The following is a 22,650-nucleotide window of genomic DNA, read 5'->3' as shown; positions in this document are numbered from 1 at the left end:
GCTTAACGTCTTAATTTACTTTTTGATCTGTGCATCCCAACTGACAATGACTTGATATTTATCAAATAAACAAAACATTCATAGTAATTTTAGTATTTTATTTTGTGAATTTCCCAACCTAATTTTTCTCCAAGTTACAATCTCAATATTATTATACAGTACATTCCAGTTTAATGTAACAGCAAATCGGAAAACTTGAATTAAGCACCCAATACAGCCAAGATGAGTGAGAAATGAGTTTTACATTCCACATATTATCAAAACTTGTCAATTCCAATGTTTGGTCTTAATACTCGAAAGGGGGGAAAAGTTCATTTATAATGATATTTTACGTTAATGGCTGATTTAGGGCAGTTAACCTTGTCAGAGTTCATGAAGCAATAAAATCTGGACATTGAGGCTTCTGATATGCAACCCTGTAAATCAACAGCCACTAAAGAAAATGGTTATAGAAAATAGTAAAAGAAAATACATTTTTAGCAAAAGTTAAGCCTGATCCGTAACATGGGGTGTTATGACCATATTTCACAAATAATTACAAGTTTAAACATTTTTAAAGTAACAGGTATATAATAAAACTAGCTACACAACTTGTGCCATTAAAGCTATAACCAATTCTACTTAAATGCCCAATTACCTATAGTACTATGACATTATATGAAATTCAATTCTCAAATAAACATGTTGCAGCCAATTAGTTAAGATATCTGAAGTATTAATCAAAAAAGTGGAGTCAAAAATTCATGCAGACCAAATCTTGGTCATTGTTTTTTGAATGACAACAGACTCACATATAATGACTAGCAAATTAAAAACGAAAATTTCTTAAAAAAAGAAAACATTTATCTGTATAAGTAATTCCTTAGTCATGATGGGCCGGAAACCATTCTGGCATAACCTGCAACAGATGACTGATAAATTAAGAAAAGCAAGGTGGCAAAATAACTAACACTGATGACATTATAACAAGGGAGTTGATAGCTTCTTGGATTTGGTGTCAAACATTCACATGTAAAAATTCAGCAAATGCTTTTCATCCCTCCGTCAATAATTGACCCTGAGACTGAGTAGTAAAGGGACATTTTGTTTAACTCAAGACACCTTAACATGAACAAAATAAAACCATATGGTAACACAAATTAAGACTGGATTTTCAAAAGCTCTGATTGTTATGAAGAGCTACGTTGACTGATGGTGCAGATTTTTGCTTTGAGGAAATAACAGTGAGCTGGGAAGTACTGTTATTATGCAATCTTGTTAAATATGAGTAATGTCTATTTAGTGGAAATTATTGCATCAGATTTGGAGTAAATCCAATATGTGTAATAGATGTAATCCTTAGATAGACGTCAAGGTTTCCACTGATGGTCTCAGATCCATAGGTCTATATAAGTGTCCCTTTACAAATGCAGTACATATATAGATATAGTAATGTATAAAAAACTTTATCGATGGTGATATTATGAATAATAATGTTCATTATTCCATAATAAAAAGATGTGTAACTAGCTCAACACCGCAAATAATTAATTAGATGTGCCATGCCTTTTCAGGGCCAATAACACCAAGAAGGAATGCCCAATTTTAGTTATATAAGAGGTGGCAAAAGAAAAATTGTGAAACCGTGTGCAAATATCAATCTTAACATTGCACTTTTAAATGATGCAAGCGGTATTAACACGCAGTATTAAGCAGGGTTAAAAAACAACAACAATACTAACTGTCGTGACAAAATGCATCAAGTGCTTGACAAGTAAATCACTACACATTCTATTTCCCAAGCCAAAGAAAAGAGATATGGTACCAAGTTAATCTCAGTAAGTGAATTGAGGCCAAAATAAATAGTGAGGAAACATTCCACATATATTATGTCTATTGGTGTGGTGACAAAAAGCTATTGCATCCATGCTCTGGTCCCAATTTCAACCTTACCGACATAGCAACTAAACAAATTACATAAAAGCTAAGCTTCACAAGTCTTTGAAGGACTGTTAAGAATTGCATAACACAAAGAGCATGGAAAATTGGAGGTGCATCTCTACATTAACAACTACTAATTAACAATTTTAAGTGACTTGAAGGAAATTGAATATATATACATCATTTTCTGATTTCATGTCGATCTTACCATCATCATTGTCTAAATAAAGTCATGATATTGCTTACACTGAACAATTAGGAAAAGTAAAATTGAGACTGATCACAGTAAATAGGAGATATCAGTTGCCCTGAGACAATTTGGCTATGCTAAAAAAAAAAGCTTAAAAAACATTGGGATTTTGTAGTGGATCCAAATTACGTAATTACAAAAATAATGCTTGATCAGCCTAGTGCTCTTGAGTTGCATTGTCCAGCAAGATTACAATAGTAGAATAATATATTTTTTCATAAAAAGCTACAGAAAAGGCGTAGTAGCACACTTTGTGATGACAAACTAGACATGGGGTTCAGTGTTGTTTTGCTGGTAAGGGACAAGGATAGGGTGTGGTTAGGGATGGCCCAAAGAGAGAATACAGGGGAGGGTCTGGGCATGGAACCAGAGGGGTGACCACTACTGGGCATAGCTGTTCTGTTGCCGGCGCTTTGCCGACCTCATTTTCTCGAAGCGGGACTCCATTTCCTCTAGGACCTTGGGGGTGTACCTTACCACCAGCTTAACCGTTCCCTGCGCTGCCTTGAGTAGTTCAACTGCCTTCTCGTGGTGCTCCCCCTCCACACTCTAGAGCAACAGAGGAAATGCACGTTAATGTGTTATAATGAGCTGCAGGCAGTAACTTTATAATAAACTTTTATTTAGTTTATTATTGACACATTTTTACATACATAATGTTGGTGGAAGGTCAGGAAAATTGTGACCGAGAGGCAGACAGATATATATATATATTTATTTTTACTACCAATAATTAATTATTGGTAGTAATTATTTACTAGCAAGAACTAAATTACTACTAATAAGAATTGAGTTCTTAGATAAAGTAATTTAAGTCTTAATAATAAGTATTCTGCGTATTAGTGAAACCAAGATCATTAAAAGCTTAAACGGCTTCCCACAGATAGATGATTAAACAAGCTAAACCAAATAAAAGCATAGTATAAACGTTACAGCATCGTAATGATATTAAATGAATAAAATAATATGGCCATGTCTATGAAGTAGTCATGAAATCAACGAAAAGAAACACATTACTTCTTCAGCATTCCTTAATATATCACTCTCACACACACGCGCACACACACACACACAAAATCTGAACCTCAACAGATAAACATTGTTACTTTCATTGTTATTTTTTAGGGTTAGCATAACCCTAAAACCAAAACACCCTGTTTGAGCTAGCCTCGGTCACTTCTAGTAGGCATTTTTCATTTATTGGTGGGTCTATGTTATTTTATAGGGCTACAGTTTAATAGTTGTTTTAGCCAGGAAGGATAGGAATTCTGAGGGAAATGACCCGGAAGTACCGGTAGTAAGTAACAGAAAAGCTGCCATAACAGCAGCTTTTCTGCTTTAACTCTCTAAAAGCTAAAGAATTTTCTTTATCATCGCCTTTAGCATAGGGTGCTCCTTTACGAAAGGAGATAATGTCATCCCACAATCCATGCAGCAGCAACATTTAAAGCAACGCACCTCCTGGCTTCATTCACGAAAACAAACGATAGACATGACTGAATGAATTATGTTTATCAAATCATAATAATTGGGATTCATGTTGATAAATATGCGTGGACAGGAGGGTGCTTGAGTACGATAATTAGTATTGATAATGACAACAATTTTCGTTAACGTTTCCGAATAGCTCACATTTTGTGACTGGTAACAAATAATGAGTAACAATTCCATGGTCATTATTGCATTGTGTGGGTATATCAAATCAATTATTAAACAGATTTTACTGCACGTGTCGGGATTTGAATGGTACGAACTCCGATAAATGAGCAGTCATCTGTGCATCGCTAGAATGAAGTCATATTTTATACCGGGTTGTCCGCATTTATTTGGCCTGCATGATACAGCCCAGAAATAAGGCACAGGGCAAAATATCTGATGCGCTTTTAGTAGTCCATCTAGTAGACCGACCCACACCAATAAAAGCCGATGTTGCATAATTCTGTAGCTTAGTGCAAGTGAAGTAGATCCTCTTAGCCTTGGTTGTCTTTTCCCAAGCTTTCCTTGACCTCAACTTTTTTTTAGCCAAGCCTTCTTGGCCTAGGAAAAGACATGGGTCGATGTTTTTTGGGACTATACCCTGGACTTCCACTGCTACGCTGACGACACTCAGATCTACTGTACATCACCACCAAACCCAACCAAAATCCTTGCCTCACCCAACTCGAAACCTGCATCTCTACAATAAAAACATGGCTGACCCACAACTCCCTCAAACTCAATAGTGACAAAACAGAGCTCCTCCTCATAGGCACCAAATCCACTCAAAAATACTGGACCCATCTCACTCACCATCGACACCTCGACCATCACTCCCTCCCCCCTGGCCCGCAATCTTACTTCCACCTCCACCGCATCGCCAAATCAGACACTGCCTGTCCCCCCCTGCTGCTGAATCCCTTAACCACGCCTTCATCTCGTTCCGTCTAGATTATTCCAACTCCCTCCTCACTGGCATCACCTCTCATTCCCTCCATAGACTCCAAATGCTCCAAAACTCTGCAGCGCGCCTTCTCACTCACACCGGGTCTCGTGAACACATCACTCACATTCTCTTCACTCTCCACTGGCTCCCCATCAAACAACGTATCAATTTCAAAATCCTCCTCCTGACTTTCAAAGCTCTCCACCACCTGGCCCCGCCCTACCTGTCTGACCTCCTCATCCCCCATCGCCCCAAACTTAAAACCTTCGGTGACAGCACCCTGACTCTGGAACTCTCTCCCCCAACCTGTCCACGACTCTCCCTCACTTCCCATATTCAAATCCCATTTAAAAACCTACCTCTTTTCCCAAGCCTATGACCTCCCCTACCCATGACCACCCTTATCCCTATCTATTATCACACTTCACCTTGCTTCTGTTCTCTGTTATGCTGTCTTCCCTTGTCCCCCCTGATTGTTATCACCCTCTTCGTGTTTATGTCTTCGTCACTGTAAGCGTCTTTGGGTCAGCTGGGAAAATTAATGAATTATTATTTATTTATTATTCAACCACGGCCCAGGCTTTCGCTATCTCTGACACAAGGCACTCACTCTTACCCGTCAGATCTAAAGGCTTATAGCCATAATGTTGGACTGACGTTACCTGGTAACCCCAAAGAGCCAGTAAAAGGTTACTCTTACAATAACATACATTTAGCCCTAGTTTCGTCTGAACCCAGATGTACGACTAATTGAACGTACCACGCCATTCACAGACAGGAGCTGATCGCCCCTCTTCAGACCACCGTGGCGGTCAGCGATACCACCTGGGATGATGCGGGAGATGTAAATGGGAGAGTTCTGCTCCTTCCCTCCCATTATGTTGAACCCCAGGCCTTCCTCCGTCTTTGGCAGCTCCACCACGCGGGGATGGGAGTGGCCTTCACTTGCGGCAAAAGCTGCAACAGTAGCCTACAGAGAGGGTCAGAAGGGTTACTTGGAAATCAATCACCCCGTTCTTGCTAAACATTCCTCATGGTTTATCCTCCTTACCTTGGCTGTAGCATTGGCCCTGACTTCGGGACTGCTGTTGATGTCCACCGTTTCATACACATGCTCATACACCTGTAAAATGTAAAATCAAGACGGCTGTTAATTGACAAAGCATTATTTATATATATATTTATACATATATATATTTCACAGAGTTATAAGATGGTAATTTCATTGAAAACCGTGCAATTTAAGTAAGGACACCTTACCTCTCTAACAGCATTACAGAACTCGCTCTGTAAAACCCTTTGTAGTGCCTGAAGCTTCTGAGGAGGCACTTCGCCGGTCCTTTGGAGCTTATCCAGAAGTTCAATAGCTCTTGAAATGTCTGACAAGAAAACATACAAAACCTATGTTTCAATATCGTAAGCAACATGAACATTATAAGAAATATGTGGACTGACCAAGTAGAAATAAGCCCTACATGGCAATACATGAGATACATTACATTGAATAGCTGAAATGAGCAGAGAATCTTTCTGTTTTGGTTTAAAGTTGGTTGAACTGTGCAGCTAGCTCGATACAACGTCGGTATTTCAAAGAAAAGACCATGTATTTTTATTATGACCTACTATTTTGGGTTTAGCGGAGTCGTCACCGGAACTAATGATAAGAAAAGGCACAATAATAAAACGCCTCCTTTCTCAAATTCTCCAAACTAATGCTACTTCTTAGCGTCCTTGTTACGTGCAAAATTGACATAACTGGCATGACCTTAGGACAAAAACCAACGTCAATATTCTGCATTCGCTAGATGATATATCATCAGAGACATAGACAACAAGAAAAATAAACAGACAATTGTAAGCTAATGTTAGCTATCCCGCTAAGTTACCTCTCTCCAGTCGCACAGGTTCCCCAAGTGATGCCATATTTAGAATGAGGAAATGTCAGGCTCCAGGTAGATGATTTTTAAATAATAACGTGTGAAAGTCGGGATATGTTTGCAAAACCGAGACTCTAAATCTGATTAGCAGTTAGCTTGTTTAGGGTCAAGGCAGGTCTGGGTCAAGCTAGCCGAAAATGTTTGACTTCCGATGTCGACCTTCAAAGTATAACAATACTTTTTTGAATAAGTATTGTTATACTTTGGGGTTTTGAATGTATCTCAAATGCATTTTTATATTACACTTACACCAAAAGACAAGTGAATATATTTTTTTGACTTAATATTATATGTATTCAAACACTAGTCTTGAAATGCAATATAGAAATGTTGAGCAAAATATAAGTGTATGTTTGCATTGATGACCATATAATATAATGTACATATTTAATCTCATCACCTCAGTATTTATTCAAGATTATCAACCGGCTGTATGTCTTCATAATATTTATAATCGGAAAACATGCTTTTATTTTGAAAGGAACATGGCTCATGCATCTCTCTCGCTGCACGTTGCCAGTACCTCTTCGCGACTAGCCCGAGCCCAGTAAACAATGCAGTGATTGCTAAATGTTGGTTCATTTTGAATGAACCAACATTTAGCACACACACACACGCACGCACGCGCGCGCGCGCGCACACACGCACACACACACACACACACACACTTTTAGAAGGGACATTTATGATTTGGAATCTATATATTAGTATTAGACTTAATATTAGACTATAATAGTTTTGTCGGGAAAACGGATTTCTCTCAAATGAACAATAGCTACATCTAGTGGTTATTGTTAAGTAATACAGCAAAGCAATGGGCATTGGTAGGAATATTCTTGAACACATTTGAATATATTTAACTGTGTGTTGCCAATGAGAAAATATGTATAGATCAGAAGTGATACAAAGAACTTAATGTCAAGTCATCTTCAAAATAGATAACACTGGTTGAACACTAGAGATGGTGGATATGGGGGGACTGGGTTCAGGAGAGAGGACCACAACCTTACTTACTAATTGTTTGCATTTTCTTTTAATATTTTTCTTAAATGTAATGTTCATTCTAGACGCGATAAAGTAACGAGTGTATTTTATGTGCAAAGATTTTGAATAAACATGCAGTTGGCTGTGATTAATGTGTAGGCTATTGCCTGTGTAATATATGCGCTGTGGGAGAATAATACTGGGGGGAAACGGGGGCTGTTGTCAGACTTCAGGGGCTGTGAACTTGTCAACTTACCTCGATTTGATATACATTATATATCTTTAGTTGGGTTCTCCTTTCAAGTCCTTGTAAATGAGTGATACTGGAGCAAGAGTTAAAATAACTTGCTTTAGCTCCATAAGCACATCCTAAACGTAAAAATGTACTTCCTATAGTTAATACAATATTGCAATACATTCATTTCTCATTTAAAATAATTGTAGTGTGACATATGTCAAATGTAATTTTTTATGTAAATGCTCAGACAATGTCACACTACAATAACATAAACATTTACATTTGACTCCATGACACAGTACAATTAATAAAATGTAAATGATTATGTTTATATTCAGAAGTACTAGCCTACCCTACTTTAAAGGTTGGATTTTAGCTTTAAAACATTCATCCTTGTGACTTCTAATGCTTTCCATACTTTGCTTGCTGAAGAAATAAAGCGTCTTAACTTGATCCAGCTGTCCGTAAATGTGAGCCAACCTTAGCTCTTTTCCTGAAGTAATGGGATCGGCCATTTGAGATACAACAGGCTTATCATGTTTCTTACTGTTGGCATGGAAACTCAACACTGTCAGCTTAGATAATGAACGCAACCACAAACTGCTCTATGAAGCCCCTCCTCTGGAGGTTCTCAGAAACAAAAGAGTTAAACATCTTCTCTGTTTAGGAAGAAATATGTTTTCTTCCAATTATTTCTACCAATGCACTTACCTTAAAGTGTCGGGAAACAAAAACGCCAAACAAATGATAAATATATATAACTAGATTATACATAGCTAAAATCTCCTTAAATTGGTGTTTGTTAAGATTATTTGATACATTATTATTTGTTAGTAAGTGTGCAACCAACTTTAATCAGGGCGTTTGCAAAAACCTGAATCAGGTAGAGGTCTAATTATGGCTAAGATAGGCTCAGTGTCAGTTCATCTCCAATAAAAACTTCATGAGTTGGATTGGATTCCATTACCTCTACGTATATGGTTTGTATCATTGCCCAGAATTTCAAATAAGTTAATGTTCTACTAATGCTGCTGCATCCATAGTGAAATAACCATACCTGATCTATTAAACAACTGTGTTTGTTTTTGTTTTATAAGTGGCTGTGTTCATCTCATTATATTAAAATGTGTTTTTATATATTTTTTATATTCTACTAAGTTAATCACAACATTATGCCTCCTCTTTTTCACATGACATTTAAGAAAATGATGTTCCAGCACATCTTAATTACTTGATTGTGCCGCTACCCATAACACGCCTATTTAATATTACTTTGTCTGTCTATCTGTCTGTCTGGCTGTCGGCCGATCGGTCTATCTCTCTGCTGTTCTGTCTTTCTGTCTGTCTGTTGGCTTTCCTGCCCGCCCGCCCGTCTGCTGTTTGTTTATCTGTCAGTCTGCCTGGAGGTCTGTCTGTCTGTTGGCCTGACTGTGTTAATCTATATGAAAAAGCATTTTTTCAAACTTTGTCAACATTGCTTTTCTTTTCATTTGCCTATATTCATTTTTATTTCTTCAGATATTTCAGTTTAATATTGCAAACAACTTCACAACATACAAAATGAGTATTGTTATCCCAGAAACATGTCAATGAATAAATTATATATATATATATATATATATATATATATATATATATATATATATATATATATATAGTCTCTTTTATATTCTTATATAATCTTATATATAGTACTCTGGTGGGGATAAAAAAATAGACAGCAAAGCTTTGACAACAGCACCTTGACATAGTATGTAACATTACCTTGTGAGGTTTAGGACAGTAAACAGATAAATTACTTGAGAGGAAAAACGTTTTTCTGCTGAGTATGTAAACCAAATGTTTTGGTCGGCATCATCTTAGTTTTTTTAGAGGAGGATTTCTCAATTCACAATTGAAGCAGCATGCAAGCTTTTGAAGATGGAACTGTCCCTCCTTCCTTGCCTGATTCTTCCTTCATTTTCTAATTCTTGGCAACGTAAACAAGTCACAATGTCTTGAGGAATGTGATATAGTAATTTGAACTGGGCGCAAATGACTGATCAGATTTTTTTTTAATTGTTTACAAGGTCATGAATATGTTCAATAAATAGACTGTAGTATCACTTTTACTGTATAAACGTCATCTTTTTTTACATGCAGTCCATAAAATTTTCATTTGACGGAATAATTTACCCTGTTATGTATATATACAAATAGATATTTTTTCTCTTTCATTTTTCAAACTCTTCAATAAAATCTATACATGTTATACACTATCTCCCTCTTTTAATGGTCAATGTACATACACATGAAGTGTCTATCCTTATAAACCGCCAGCCAATCTTCTTTTTGCTATCCATGGTAAGCGCTCGCACGTAGGACTGGGTTGTCCTGCACTGGGAGTTATAGTGCCGCTTGTCTATTCCCCTGCAGCCGTCCTTTGTGTAACCCATGGGGTTGCATTTGGTCTCGTAAAAGTATTGCTTCAGCTGGCCGTTGGGGACAGGGACCTTTTCCATGACGGTAACTGTCTGCCCAGACATGTCTATTGCCGTCTTTTTATCCACAGCTGTCACCCATTGGCTAATACTGTCACACACGCTGAGCTCGCCGCGTCTTGAGGGATCCGAGTGTCGCCGCACCCTCATGGACATGTTAGCCGCGTCCAGGTAATTTTTGTATTCCTCCAGAAGAAAGAGCAAAGGCGGCTCCAAAGGCACTTGGTTGCTGATCATGACCCGTGACTCGTACAGATCGACATCCTTTGTCTCCGTGGCGACCAGGGATTCCAGGACGCCCCCTCCCGCCGGGCCCTTCTCGGTCCCCTGTCCCAACTGGGCTGCCTCCTCTTCCACCTCCAGCAGCTCCTCTAGCACCTGCTCGAACGTGTCTGTGAGCGAGTGCAGGGCCCCGCGCTGGCCCGGCCCGGCCCCGCTCTGCGGAGTCCCGTGGCCCCGGGCCTCGGTCGCCGCAGTGCCCAAGAAGCCTTCTGTCCGGTGGGCCCGCATGCCTGGGGCATCTCTCAGGGGCGCAGCTCTTAAGCAACTGAAGTATGAAATAACCATAGTAAGGAACAGGATGGTCATCACTCTTCTAACCTGGTGGAACTGCAGAGACAATAGGAGGGGAGAAAACAGAAGGACACTCAGGTTAGTCCAGACGCATGTCTGCCGGGATCGTGTTATTTCAATGGACGAAAGTCATCAAGCAAAGGTGCCGTCGTGGCAAGGTCGTCGTCATTTTATGGCAGACAGATGAGACTTTTGTTTTGTTTCAAATAAATCTATTCCATTTTTGTCCGTTAACCCCCAATTGTTGACAAGGGACCAATACTGGAGTGGACATAGGACATGATTTCACAAACAATTGCAATAATAACAGAGGGCAGTTGTTGATGAGACCAACAAAGTCCAGCAATGGCAGGTTGTTTCACCACATTTGCCTTCCCTTCGGTGTAACCCACAGTTAGGATCATGTAGTGGTCTGGATATTCATGAATGGGAAACTGCATTTAGAGAGGAGGCGCGCCTGCTCTGGCATGAGAGCGATGAGAGTGGAGGGGAAGCAACTAATAGGATGGGATACGGGAAGTCTGAGAGATGCGTCATGCGCCTCACACTCTTAAGTACCTCAAGGCTCCAAAGCATCGCTCACACTATTAGCAGGCATTGCAGGGGGAACAATAGTCACATGACACAAGACCAGACTTAGCCAGACATAGTCGTCCATAACACTTTAAAGCCAGTTGGATTGATATACATCCCTTACCTGAAGCCACACTGAGATTCCCTGTTTATCACTGTATTGGTAAGCATCCCAGCAGAACACGACCAACAGACAGCAATTATGATGAAAAGAAACCTAGTTCTCTGCTTCCTGAGAGGGGCATTTAAAAATAGCCCGAGAGAGGCTTGGACTGCACGGGGCATGCTGTCCTTCCCGTGTCCCAACCGACTACGGGAATAAACATGGAACACTTCCCCTCGCCTTCCGAAAGGGATGGAGAGAAAGACTTGAACAGAAGGGAGGAGAAAACCCCACCTCAAAAGCATTTGTTTCATTCTTAATTGGCGTCTTGGGCCGCTGCTGCAATTAACCAACACCACGGCGACCGGCATAGAGATATCTGGTCTATAAATAGACGTTCTGGGAGTCTCAGTCTCTATTCAGAATATCACATCCTTCTTCTTAATGAGCCTCACAGCCCCTGAGCTACGTGACGCGCTTCTCCGGAGTGTGAGAGCGTACGGCGAGAGGACATGGGGAGGGCTGGTTGTGCGAGGGGGGATGGGAGCGTTTTCCCTCACTGACGAAAACAACAGCAGCCCCTTAAAATAACTAGGATTAACACACCAACCCAACACCTTTTTCTTTTTCCCTTTTTACTAGGCTTTTATTCATGAAAGCCTATTTTCGAATCATTATCATGAAAAGGAGAACGGAGCCACTGAGATGCTTGAGACGTTCAAGGTTTTGGGTGCGGGGCGCCTGGTTGACGACGGGTTAAAAAGGTCAAAACACAGGAACCATGTTCAGGTCTTTTTTTGAGCGGACCTGCGAAGGCTGCTTCGACACAAAAGATAAAACATTGAATTCCAGAAAATCTGTTGTTTGCGGTGACCCGCTTCTCATTCAATCTATGATTCCATTACCCCCGTGCCGTTAGAAGCAGAGGGCGCCGTTAGAAGCAAAGGGCACCGTTATGCGCTTATCGTGGTGAAGGGCGAGGTCTGATCATTGTTAGGTGTCACACCTAACGGTGGCGCTGCAGCAGCCAGAGTGCTGCACCTCCCCTGACAGACCACACGGGTAATATTGCAGTAGCCGGGCGGGGGGCGGAGGTGGAGGAGGCGGAGTTAGGGGAGAGAGCGACCCGCGTCATTTCGCAGCATAACAACCAGTGATGACGTCTCTCGCAGGTCTCCACAGGGGAGGGAATGGAGGAGGGGGGAGGTTGTTGGGGGTAATGCCACTAATCAGTGTGCAATTGCTCGCCATTCCTCTGGGTATCCTCACACCGGGAATAACAAACCATTTCATTTCTATTTCTGTGATTTCCTGTTTCCATCAGGAGAATCAATATGGCTGATGCTCTCGATCAACATCCTGGTACTATGCAATATAGCCGGTGAATCATTTAACTGCTGCGGGACTTGCTCATAATGTCTTATAGTTCGGTAATAGAAACTATTGTTTTTTTCATATTTGACATGTCTTTAAGAAAAGTCTGGCCAAGTCAGATTTCACAGTTAATTAAACAAATGTATTTTTAAGGCTTTTAATGTATATGATTAACAGGGATAGACGAAAAACACAATCCAACTGAATAACTAGAGATAAAATGAGATAAAAATTCAATTTCTCACTGTTTTTCTTGTTACCGAATCATGTTTTGAGCGCATGCTGCTGGTGAAGAGCAGCACTGATTTTTGCATGTGAAATGCAAACACACCTTGATTCAGGGTCAAAAGTATTGAGGCAGGTGAGGCAAAAAAAAAAAGACTGTTCACACCTCAAGATGGACACCTGTTAGATTGTTATACAAAGGCTTTGTTTCCCATGTTCTTTTTGTCATGTGGAGGTTATTGTGTTAAATCCCTCCATTGAAAGATGCTGGAAAGTCTTTATTTTTCCTTTAAAGCATCAAAGGACCGGTATTATTATTGGATACATGCCATTGTCTTTCACTTCTTTACAAGTGTTGACACATTCTGGTGTTTCTGTCCAGACTACTTGATATTAATTTCAACCCCTTCTTGAATAAAATAAAATAGTAACACTGTTAAAAGAGAACTTCATTGTTAAAATGTATTCTCTAAGATCATTGCTTGTATTTCAAAGCGCTTCTTAGGTAAAAAGCCTAAAAACATACTGTTTTGTAGCACACCACATATTTGTTCCTCAATTCAAGGCAAAGGCAATTAGGCTTTATGTGTAATGGATGACACATGTGGATGCTTGTTTTCTCTGAGAGCACTGTTTCCAATTTGACACACAACGCACATGAGTTAGAAGATGAGCATTTCAAAGCATTTCAATTATGCCTTGCCTCAAGGCATGGTCCACTATTACCAGATAAAACGTTTGACAGGAGGGATCGAAATAATACTTAATCTTCTTCCCATAACCAAGGATGACTCATCTTTGATAGCTTCTCGACACATCAAGCTTCTCCGCTCATCAGTGCTAATGGCTAGCTGTTTTATCTAACGTTATTATTAGTTGATTATTGATGTATAACTTCTATAGGCTTAATGTCTGTTTAGAGACTATGTTTCCTGAATAAGTAATGCTACTTGATACACAGAGATACCTTTTTCCATCTCCAGTAAAGGCCGTCGGGCACTTGAGGCAGATAAATGGTTAGATTACCATAAACACTTAGATTTGACACAGGCACGCAAGAAATTCATTACAAGTACCACGCATGTGGAAATGAACAGTTGTTCAGTTCCCACACATTGACGCTAGATGGCGCCTGAGACCGTGAAATGTTGGGTGAATATCAGCACACTCCCTTTATACAAACACGCGCGCGCACACACACACACACACACAAACACACACACACACACACACACACACACACACACACACACACACACACACACACACACACCTATAGAGCGGTGAAATAAGATAGATAGATAAATAGATGGATAGGTGGAAAGATGGATAGATAGATATTTTCTAGCCTACATTTGAACACATCACTCCACAATAGCCCCATAGCAGTACAGCACTAACAAGTCGCTCAGGAAGATATCCGTGATGAAGGCGCATGCACTTAAAGTAAGAAAAGCAAAATGTTTTCGGAATCTACCGAGGTTTTTTTTAGGGTCATCTCCTAGACTGAACTCTAACCTAACTATGGGTCGGCAAAAAAACTGTCGCGTGGGTCTCAAGTTTCTTATAAAGTCTTAATGAGTTAATCACTTAGTTTTTCCTTGTTCTTGTTTATTCTGCACAAAACCTACTTTGTTTAGGTGTTGGTGGGCGAGGATAGATGAGCAAAGGCTGGACTACATTCTGAGGATTGTTCCAAGCTTCCCCGTCTGGTCATGAGCAAAACATTGCTAAGATGGGACTACAGAATGCATGATGTTAAGGCCCAGTGGCTGACTTGGTTGCTTTTAATAAACACGTTGGATAGTTCAAATAGTTTACCTTTTTTCTGACGACAGATCGAATAGATCCCTAAGTTCAGCACACGACAGCATTCTGCTGTATCACTACGCAGGACTACTTGAGATCCCTTTCCCGGACTCTATTAGAAATCCAATCAACATAATAACCCCTTCTTTATTAATGAGCGAGAGGATTCGGTTACACGTATCCCTTGTCGAGCTGCACCACCGGGTCGTGCGTTAGAGGGATAATCCCCATCAGGATCGGACTTTACATCCGTCCCAACAATTTGAAAACAAGCGAAAGTGATGAAAACAAGCCCATAAGCGAACACGTACCTTTTTGTACTGCCCAGTCGTAAAGAGACTCACTCAACGAGACAGAGTCATCTGGGATGTGTCAAGACTACTCCCCTGAGTTATAACTTAAAAGCAATATTTTCCCCCACAGTCACCTCCGAGATATATCTTTGGGTGATGTGTCTTCTTCAGCTTTGGAGCAAATAGATTAAATTATTGATGGTGGAAATTGCATGGATGAGGAAATGGAGTCCCATGGCTGCGCGGCTTCTCTGCAGACGGTGCGGGGAGCAGAAGTTGTTGCATGCTGTGGAGCTGCAGCCGCACTATGGACCGGGAGCGCGCTGCGAATGACGATCCTTTACAACTACAGTAAGTTACTACACGGTGACGTCGCAACATGTGACTCCAGCCGCCGGCTGACTGGTTGCCACCGAGCTCAAGATACAAGAGCCCCCCCGAGGTAGAAAACATTCATGGGTCGTTCATTTGCATTTATTTTTGTCCTTTTCCTTCTCTAAGCTACGATCATTAACGACATGGACTTAAGTCGAATAACCCCCCCCCCCCCCCCCCCCCCCACCCCCCCCACACCCTCCGCCTTCCGTATTGGGTCATGTTTTAGACTTTGGCGCAATTGCGAAGTGCACTTCTGGATGCATTATAGGCTATCAATGGAGACCAAACTATACAAAGGTATCTCATTTCCCTTGAGCTTATAAGCTAAAATGATAGGTCTATATTCCAACATATTGTTGACTACATGTTCATTAATCTACAACGATATTTCTAAAAGAGATAGACAAAGCCCTATATATAAACGAATAAAGTTAAACTCAGTTTTATCGTTGAAACACTGTAGCCATCTAATGAAGCATTGCAAAAAGATGACATAAGAATGCACTACCATTTGTTATTATTATCTAAAAATGTCCTCAACAGAGTTACAACACTGTTATTACCACTTATACCAGAATATTGACGTGTAGCGTGTAACATTCCCCTACCAAACCCTTGCACATATGCATACAGATTAGGATTATTTTTGGTCTTGGTGCATAATATAGGCCTATATGTTCCTTCGTCAAACCATCATGTATATATATATATATATATATATATATATATATATATATATATATATATATATATATATATATATATATATATATATATATATATATATATATATATTTCTGTCACAGTTGCCATTTGGTGAGTCACAGTGTGCACTAGCCATTTTGAAAAAGTCCCCTACTGACCGCACAAGTCCTCAATCAGGGGCCAAGCAGCTTATTGGCCCCGTGGCTTGGAGGCACTCCAATGTAAGGAGATGTATTATGATGGGGCTCCTCTCTGCACGAGCGGATGAGTCGGAGGGCTCTCGTTTGGCATGTAGCGGCAGTACGGGAGTGGATGCTGCAGCTCACACCTGCTCCATGAGTCACTCCCACCTCCAGCACACCCGGGGATCATGCCAAGATGAATATAGCCTCCCCCAAGGCTCGCAGGAGGCGAGGGCAAACTCTGGATGACAAAGTATTGCATCAGCAATCACTCGGCGACATGACTCCAAAAGAAGGAGGGGGGGATCGCACACTGCACAAGGGGGTTGTTCCAACAAAGTCATTCATAAATAAATCACCTGGCATCCCATTAGAAGAGCAAAAAAAAACAACAACACTGCTTCTCTCTCGTTTTTCTGCAAAGCCAGCGCATAACTGAAGGTGGCTCAACACGGAGCGTCGAGGAAGACATAGGCTTCACGCATCAGAATCTGTAGACGGATGTCTTTGATACACGGATGTGTAGCGCTTATGAACAGACACATTATAACTAGGGCAAAGGTCATAACTTCAATACCAATTTATTTATGATAAAGCTCGTCACTTTGTTATACATTCTGGATGTTTGAACATCAAATATATCTGTGGAAAACTGGTGCAAGGTGCCTCAATAAGGAACACATATAGGGTCACACCCATCGCCAAATAATAATAAATTGGTGCAGAATTGAGGACTTACATCACAATTTAGTAACCTACTTTAATTACCAATCGCTCTCTAATGACAAGTCCACACGGTCCAATGCTGACCATGGAGGGGCATCCAGAAGGAGGTTTGAAACACATTAGGCTACTTTTGAAAAACCTGATTGCAATACAAAACCATTTCTGAGAATGGGTGACGCTTAACAGGGTTTCTGGGAAAGCACATAAGAACACGTGACTAATCTTCAGCCTCAAAGCTAATTGTTGCTTGTGAAATAATTGGTGTAGGGTGGAAAGGCAAACACAATCTGCATCATTTCCGTTGTTATTAATTATATTTCCTGAAATGGTTATGTTAATACTGCCACAAACTCAAATGGATCCGTAGATTTTAGTCATCATCTTAAATAGTGAAACACTGCCCCCCTCTTTCTTGCATCCACCGGGATTTTTTCCTATCCTTCTCTCCTCCTAATTACTTTTGTTGAACATCCCCACACGTTGCATGCGGTTGCAAGCGGGCTAAAATAGACATGAGCATTTTTTTGCTATATGATAAGTAAAAAGCATTGATGTAAAAAGTGCATATGAACTATCCTCGGGAGAATGCAAAACAAACCCCGCAAAAAAATCTATTATTTGAATATACCTCTCGAATATCGTTCTGCAAGGCATTCCATGAAACAGTGGATATACAATCAGGCTTGTGAAAAAAAGATAAACACGCCCATCTATAGGCCTGCAGTTTAAACATATACTTAAATGAATATAATAATAATAAAATATGTTGGCACCCTTCAACAACAACAACCGCATGGCGTAAATTGGATTTATTTAGGATATGTGATGTATAGAAACACAAATCGCCCTGATAATTTTAATTGGGGTAATGTCAGAAGGTGTGCAGAACTCTATTTAAATGTTTAATACATAACACTTTGAACCCATGTCCCGCAGTGGCGTCACGCCAACACCTGGACACGCGTTCCTCTGCGATCCATACATGGAGGATGATCTAACAATAGAACAGCCTATTGTTTTCTGACGTCTTTAAAGAAACAAAAATACCCATCATTTATTTTAAAAATGGCAAAAATAATCTCTGACGAACCGTTATCAGACAATAGCAATAGCTGATGATAATGAGCCTATATAGGCATATAAATTACAGAATAGGCTATTTTCCATCATCTTTTTGACAAAATAATTTATTGTCGGGTTATTGAGACAGTCGATGATAAATCGCTTCTTATTTTGTGCAATGTACATCCACCACAGCAGACTCACCTTTAGCAAATATAATCTACAGTAAAAAAAATAACCTAAATAGCGCAGCGTCTTTCTATTACATACAGAGAAAAATGAACAGGCCTACGTGTGAACCAAAACTCACAAATCCACACCGAGTTGAAATCCCTTCATATATAACCCTGCATTAAAATAGATTTCGCCAGATGTCTAGTCCAAAATCCCAACCATTGGTCGAACAGAAAAAACGAGACATAGGGCTATAATATTTTCATGACACACACACACACACAACAGGCCTACATTTGAATATGATCGCCCCTGGTCTATGAATCATCTGTAAAGAATGCAGCACCGATATTTCGTCAAGTGATGCCAAGCATTTCATCTTGTTCGGAATGAAACCTTACCATCAGATGTGGTATTGCCGCCCACCCTAACTCTGCAGCGAGAGAGAGAGGGGGGGGGGGGGGGGGGGGGGGGGGGGGGGGGGGGGGAGAGAGAGAGAGAGAGAGAGGGAGAGGGAGAGAGAGAGAGGGGGGCCGGCTGCATGGGAGACTCTCGGTAAGATAACACAGCCCCATTTATGGACCCATCCGATGACGTACATTGCAGAAAGTTCTATAAAAAAACCTTCATACATACAAAGTGTGTCGTGCCACCCCACAGACCCCCCTCCTACCCCGCCTCCGCGCTCCCCTCCCCCCACACGCCCACACCCACACCATCATCCCACGGCTCTCCGCCGCGTTCATACTAAACTATACCGCTGCCGCCTTAGAAACGGCGAAAAGAGAAGCTGATACACAAAAACTAGACGATTATTTGCAAATCAGCTTGAGTAACATCCCATCTATCCGCGCTCTACTTTATTTATAAGGGCCAAACAAATGGGTTATAATCAAAATTCAAACCAAATCATGGCTCGTTCGTTAAAATATTATATTTTGTAGGATGACTGTTCATTCAAGGCTATTTATGGGAGATGTAATATTTTTATATTTTAATCTGCCGATGGGCATTTTTCAATTCTGACAGGTTTAATTATGGCGTGACGTAGCTTCTAGCCCAAAGAAGCGCACTATAACACCCAACGTCGCCTAATAAGCAATAGGAGTTGTTTGATGCATGGCAACAAATAAATCATACATCGTAATCAGTAAGAACAACACTCTCTCCACTGTAGGTCGATCTGATCCATATTGGAAATTGATTGAAATGATCGAGTGATTCCATTCGGATACAGAAGATGATATTTTTTTTATCCAGAAATAGCAGCGGAATGCTTTTGAAATGTAGGATATCCCTGGAAGCGTGTGGATGAAAACAGCAGAGTGTGTACACGCTATTATAAGCCGATCAGGAGGGTCTGACCAGGAAAGGGAAAAACAGATAGGCTCCTCTTATTTGCGCAAGAAGCGGTCGTGGGGCAGCAGGAATATAAAAACTAGCAGAATCCCCCGATAGGCTATCTACACAATCAATGTGGATCCTCTACATGCATGATTTTTCTGTCCAGAGAAATCCAGGCTACTTCTTTAAACAAGTGCACATCAAGCCATCTTATCTCTCTCTCCATCTCTAGCCTTCACATCTGTCAATAGAAGCTGTTAGACCACGCCTATTTTTGTTGTATTGTAATTCCATACCAAATAATATAATAATTTGCATAGGTTACTGTTTGGAGTCCCACGGGATATCCCGACAATTAGTATTTGTCAAGATGATTACGAATTAATATGTGTTGAATTATTTGGTCGTTGCCTGGGCCGAGCGGAATGTGAAGTGTGGAGCTGCGGACAAAGGGGGTGGTGGAGCGGGTGAAGCGGGTGAAGCGGGAGTAGGAGCACCTTATGAATGAAACCAAGGAGCGGTTGTAGTAAAACCATAAGTGATTTGATCGCGATGACGGAGATAACGACGCTATATTGCGATTTTGTCGGGGAAATCAAAGCCGAGTTATATCTGATAGCCTATACAAATGGCTAAACAGTTCAAATGAAAGAGGATAGACATATATATAGATATACACATAGATAGATGGATTGATTGATAAATAGATAGATAGAAAGATAGCTTGGTAGATGGATAGATGGATGAAAGATAGAAAGATAGATAAATACATATAGATAGATAGATTAATGGATGGAAAGGCATATATATATATATATACATATATATATATGTATATATATTTGGTAAATGCAGCAGTATTCGTATTATTCTTCGTGCAGAGCAGAAGGAGGACTGCAGAGTAAGTTCCACATCGGGAGCATGATTAGGCACAACGCAACGATTACGCAAATGGTGTTGCAGCAGGTTAGGTGTTCCCAAAGTCCGGAAAGCGCTCGAAAAGCCTTTTCTCAACACCACCGTTCTATTTGTTTGGATGTTTTGCCCTAGTCCGAGCTATACATGGCATTTAAACAAACACCACAATTTTAAATAATGTGATGCTAATGGTCTCCTTGACCAACCACACTCGAATCCATTAAATAACACTGAGATAACAATTTGCATTGCGTCCTCTATTCTGGCAATAAGATCACTCCAAGCGCATATTGGCGCACATCCCCTATGTGCTGAATCCAACTTCATCTTCCAAACCCAAACCGTAAAAATACGAAAGAAGCAAGAGTGACATGGAAACAATAGATTGGACTCTTACCTTTTATAAGGGCAGATAACCACTACGTGGTTAGATCTCCACGACCAAGACTTGCATGTCCCAAAGTTAACGCGGTAGACTAGCGAGAACGGAGCGGGGGGTAAGAGAACGGACGCCTTACAGTGGCTCCAACATTTCAACTTTCACATGCTCTATCACCGGGCGCAACACATCTTTAAAGCACAAGCTTTTTTTTGTTTGGCTTTTTTTTTTTTTTACTGGCAAGCGCTTTTTTTTTTTTTTTTTTTTTCCGTTATCCGTTTTCAGAACACAGGCCCCCCTTAGTGGGCTTATTGGCTTACCAAAAGTTGAAAAAAGAATCCCGGGTTTGGCAAGGGGTTGGCAAAGAGAGAGAGAGAGTTGGCGTCCACTCGGTGTTTTAGTCCATGCAAGAATCCGGTGCCTCTGTCCAACGTGCTGAAAGCATAACACAGCCAGGGTAACTATAGGGGCACAGATCTATAGTTTGGGATTGAGTGCCACTTGAAAGTGCTTTACTATCCTTCTTCCCCGCGCCTTGTCACGTGAATTTCCCACCTTGTCGTGCCTGTCCTGCTAATATTTGATTACATGTTGGTCGGACATCATTTCCTTTAGAATAGCCGTACACATCTTTTAACCAAGAGCCGGCAGACACACACAAAATAAATAAAAAATCTCGCCTCGAAGGCTCCAATGGCATGCCAAAATGACACAGATCAAAGCAGACAACCGATGCAATACGGCCATGCTCTTAATACCATGTTAAGAGCTCGCTTACAGACACGCACATGTTGCTTTTTTTCCTTGACAAAACATTCAGAAAAACATACATGCATAAAACAGATCCCTGGTTGCCAATTGCACAAGCCTGCATGGCATTACACCAGATCCACACTTTGCGCGACAGAGAGACAATGGAAGATTTTCCCCCTCATTGCCTTACCTCTTTTCACTGTACCGGCATATCCTGCGCCGAGAAACGCCACACAATCTTTTCTACACAAAGCTTTGTCAACATCAGCCTCATCAGACATAGAGTCTCTTGTTCCCACTTTCTCACAAGTATCCAAACGAGTCCACCGCATCCAGCTATGCGTTGTGAGACCAAAACAGCAAGCACGACTGTATTTATTGGTACTGATCCCTTCTAATGATGATGTTTCCATGTTACTTACCATTTTCCCCCAATACGCTGTCCCGGAGATAGAAGTGTGTTAATATCCACTCACTCCCAACAGCTGCTGGTAGATAGTCTAGTTTGAAGTCATCCTAGGAGAACTTCAGCAGTGCTAGTAGATCGCCCACCACTTCGGTGACTTATGATTCTAATAACCCCTTTGCAATATCCTTCTTCTTCAAGCTTGGGTGGCTCTACAGTACGGACAACTATCAACAAGAGCCGTGTTTCAGAAAAGCTTGTATAGATATACGCAATACCTCAGCCCGGACAACGCCATTAGTGGTCGTGATTGAAATGAGCGAAGGCAATCGAAGTTTTTCCCCAGTGTTTGTTGGGCAAATCGCCAATGCAATGATTAAATCGAAATCACCTTTTTTTTTAATTACTGGCACCTACAACTTCTTAGGAACACTCATATTTG

The 22,650-nt window shown here is 40.7% G+C and overlaps 2 protein-coding genes across 3 annotated transcripts; both read right to left on the bottom strand.

The window, feature by feature from the left end:
• Positions 1-83: 83 nt before the first annotated feature.
• Positions 84-6,651, bottom strand: lin7c (lin-7 homolog C (C. elegans)). The gene is made up of 5 exons (XM_079737384.1): positions 6,479-6,651; positions 5,853-5,971; positions 5,644-5,715; positions 5,353-5,562; positions 84-2,719 (listed from the first exon to the last, which is right to left on the bottom strand). The coding sequence occupies exons 1-5, from the start codon at positions 6,513-6,515 to the stop codon at positions 2,552-2,554; spliced, it is 606 nt and encodes a 201-aa protein (XP_079593510.1). The 5' UTR covers positions 6,516-6,651; the 3' UTR covers positions 84-2,551.
• Positions 6,652-10,006: 3,355 nt separating this feature from the next.
• On the bottom strand, positions 10,007-22,083 carry bdnf (brain-derived neurotrophic factor; the record flags this gene model as incomplete). 2 transcript variants are annotated; one of them, XM_079736596.1, is made up of 2 exons in its annotated part: positions 21,993-22,083; positions 10,007-10,840 (listed from the first exon to the last, which is right to left on the bottom strand). In XM_079736596.1, exon 2 carries the CDS (start codon positions 10,817-10,819, stop codon positions 10,007-10,009), a length of 813 nt encoding a protein of 270 aa, XP_079592722.1. In that variant the 5' UTR covers positions 10,820-10,840; positions 21,993-22,083. The 2 variants fall into 2 exon arrangements, with proteins under 2 accessions (XP_079592722.1, XP_079592723.1); XM_079736597.1 differs by lacking the exon at positions 21,993-22,083 and adding an exon at positions 18,810-18,839.
• Between the last annotated feature and the right edge of the window lie 567 nt (positions 22,084-22,650).

This window comes from Pollachius pollachius, assembly GCF_949987615.1.
Source record: "Pollachius pollachius genome assembly, chromosome: 5".
In the NCBI taxonomy this organism is placed as follows: Eukaryota; Metazoa; Chordata; class Actinopteri; order Gadiformes; family Gadidae; genus Pollachius; species Pollachius pollachius.
Note: the sequence above shows the minus strand (reverse complement) of the source record. Positions and strands in the feature narration are given on the sequence as shown.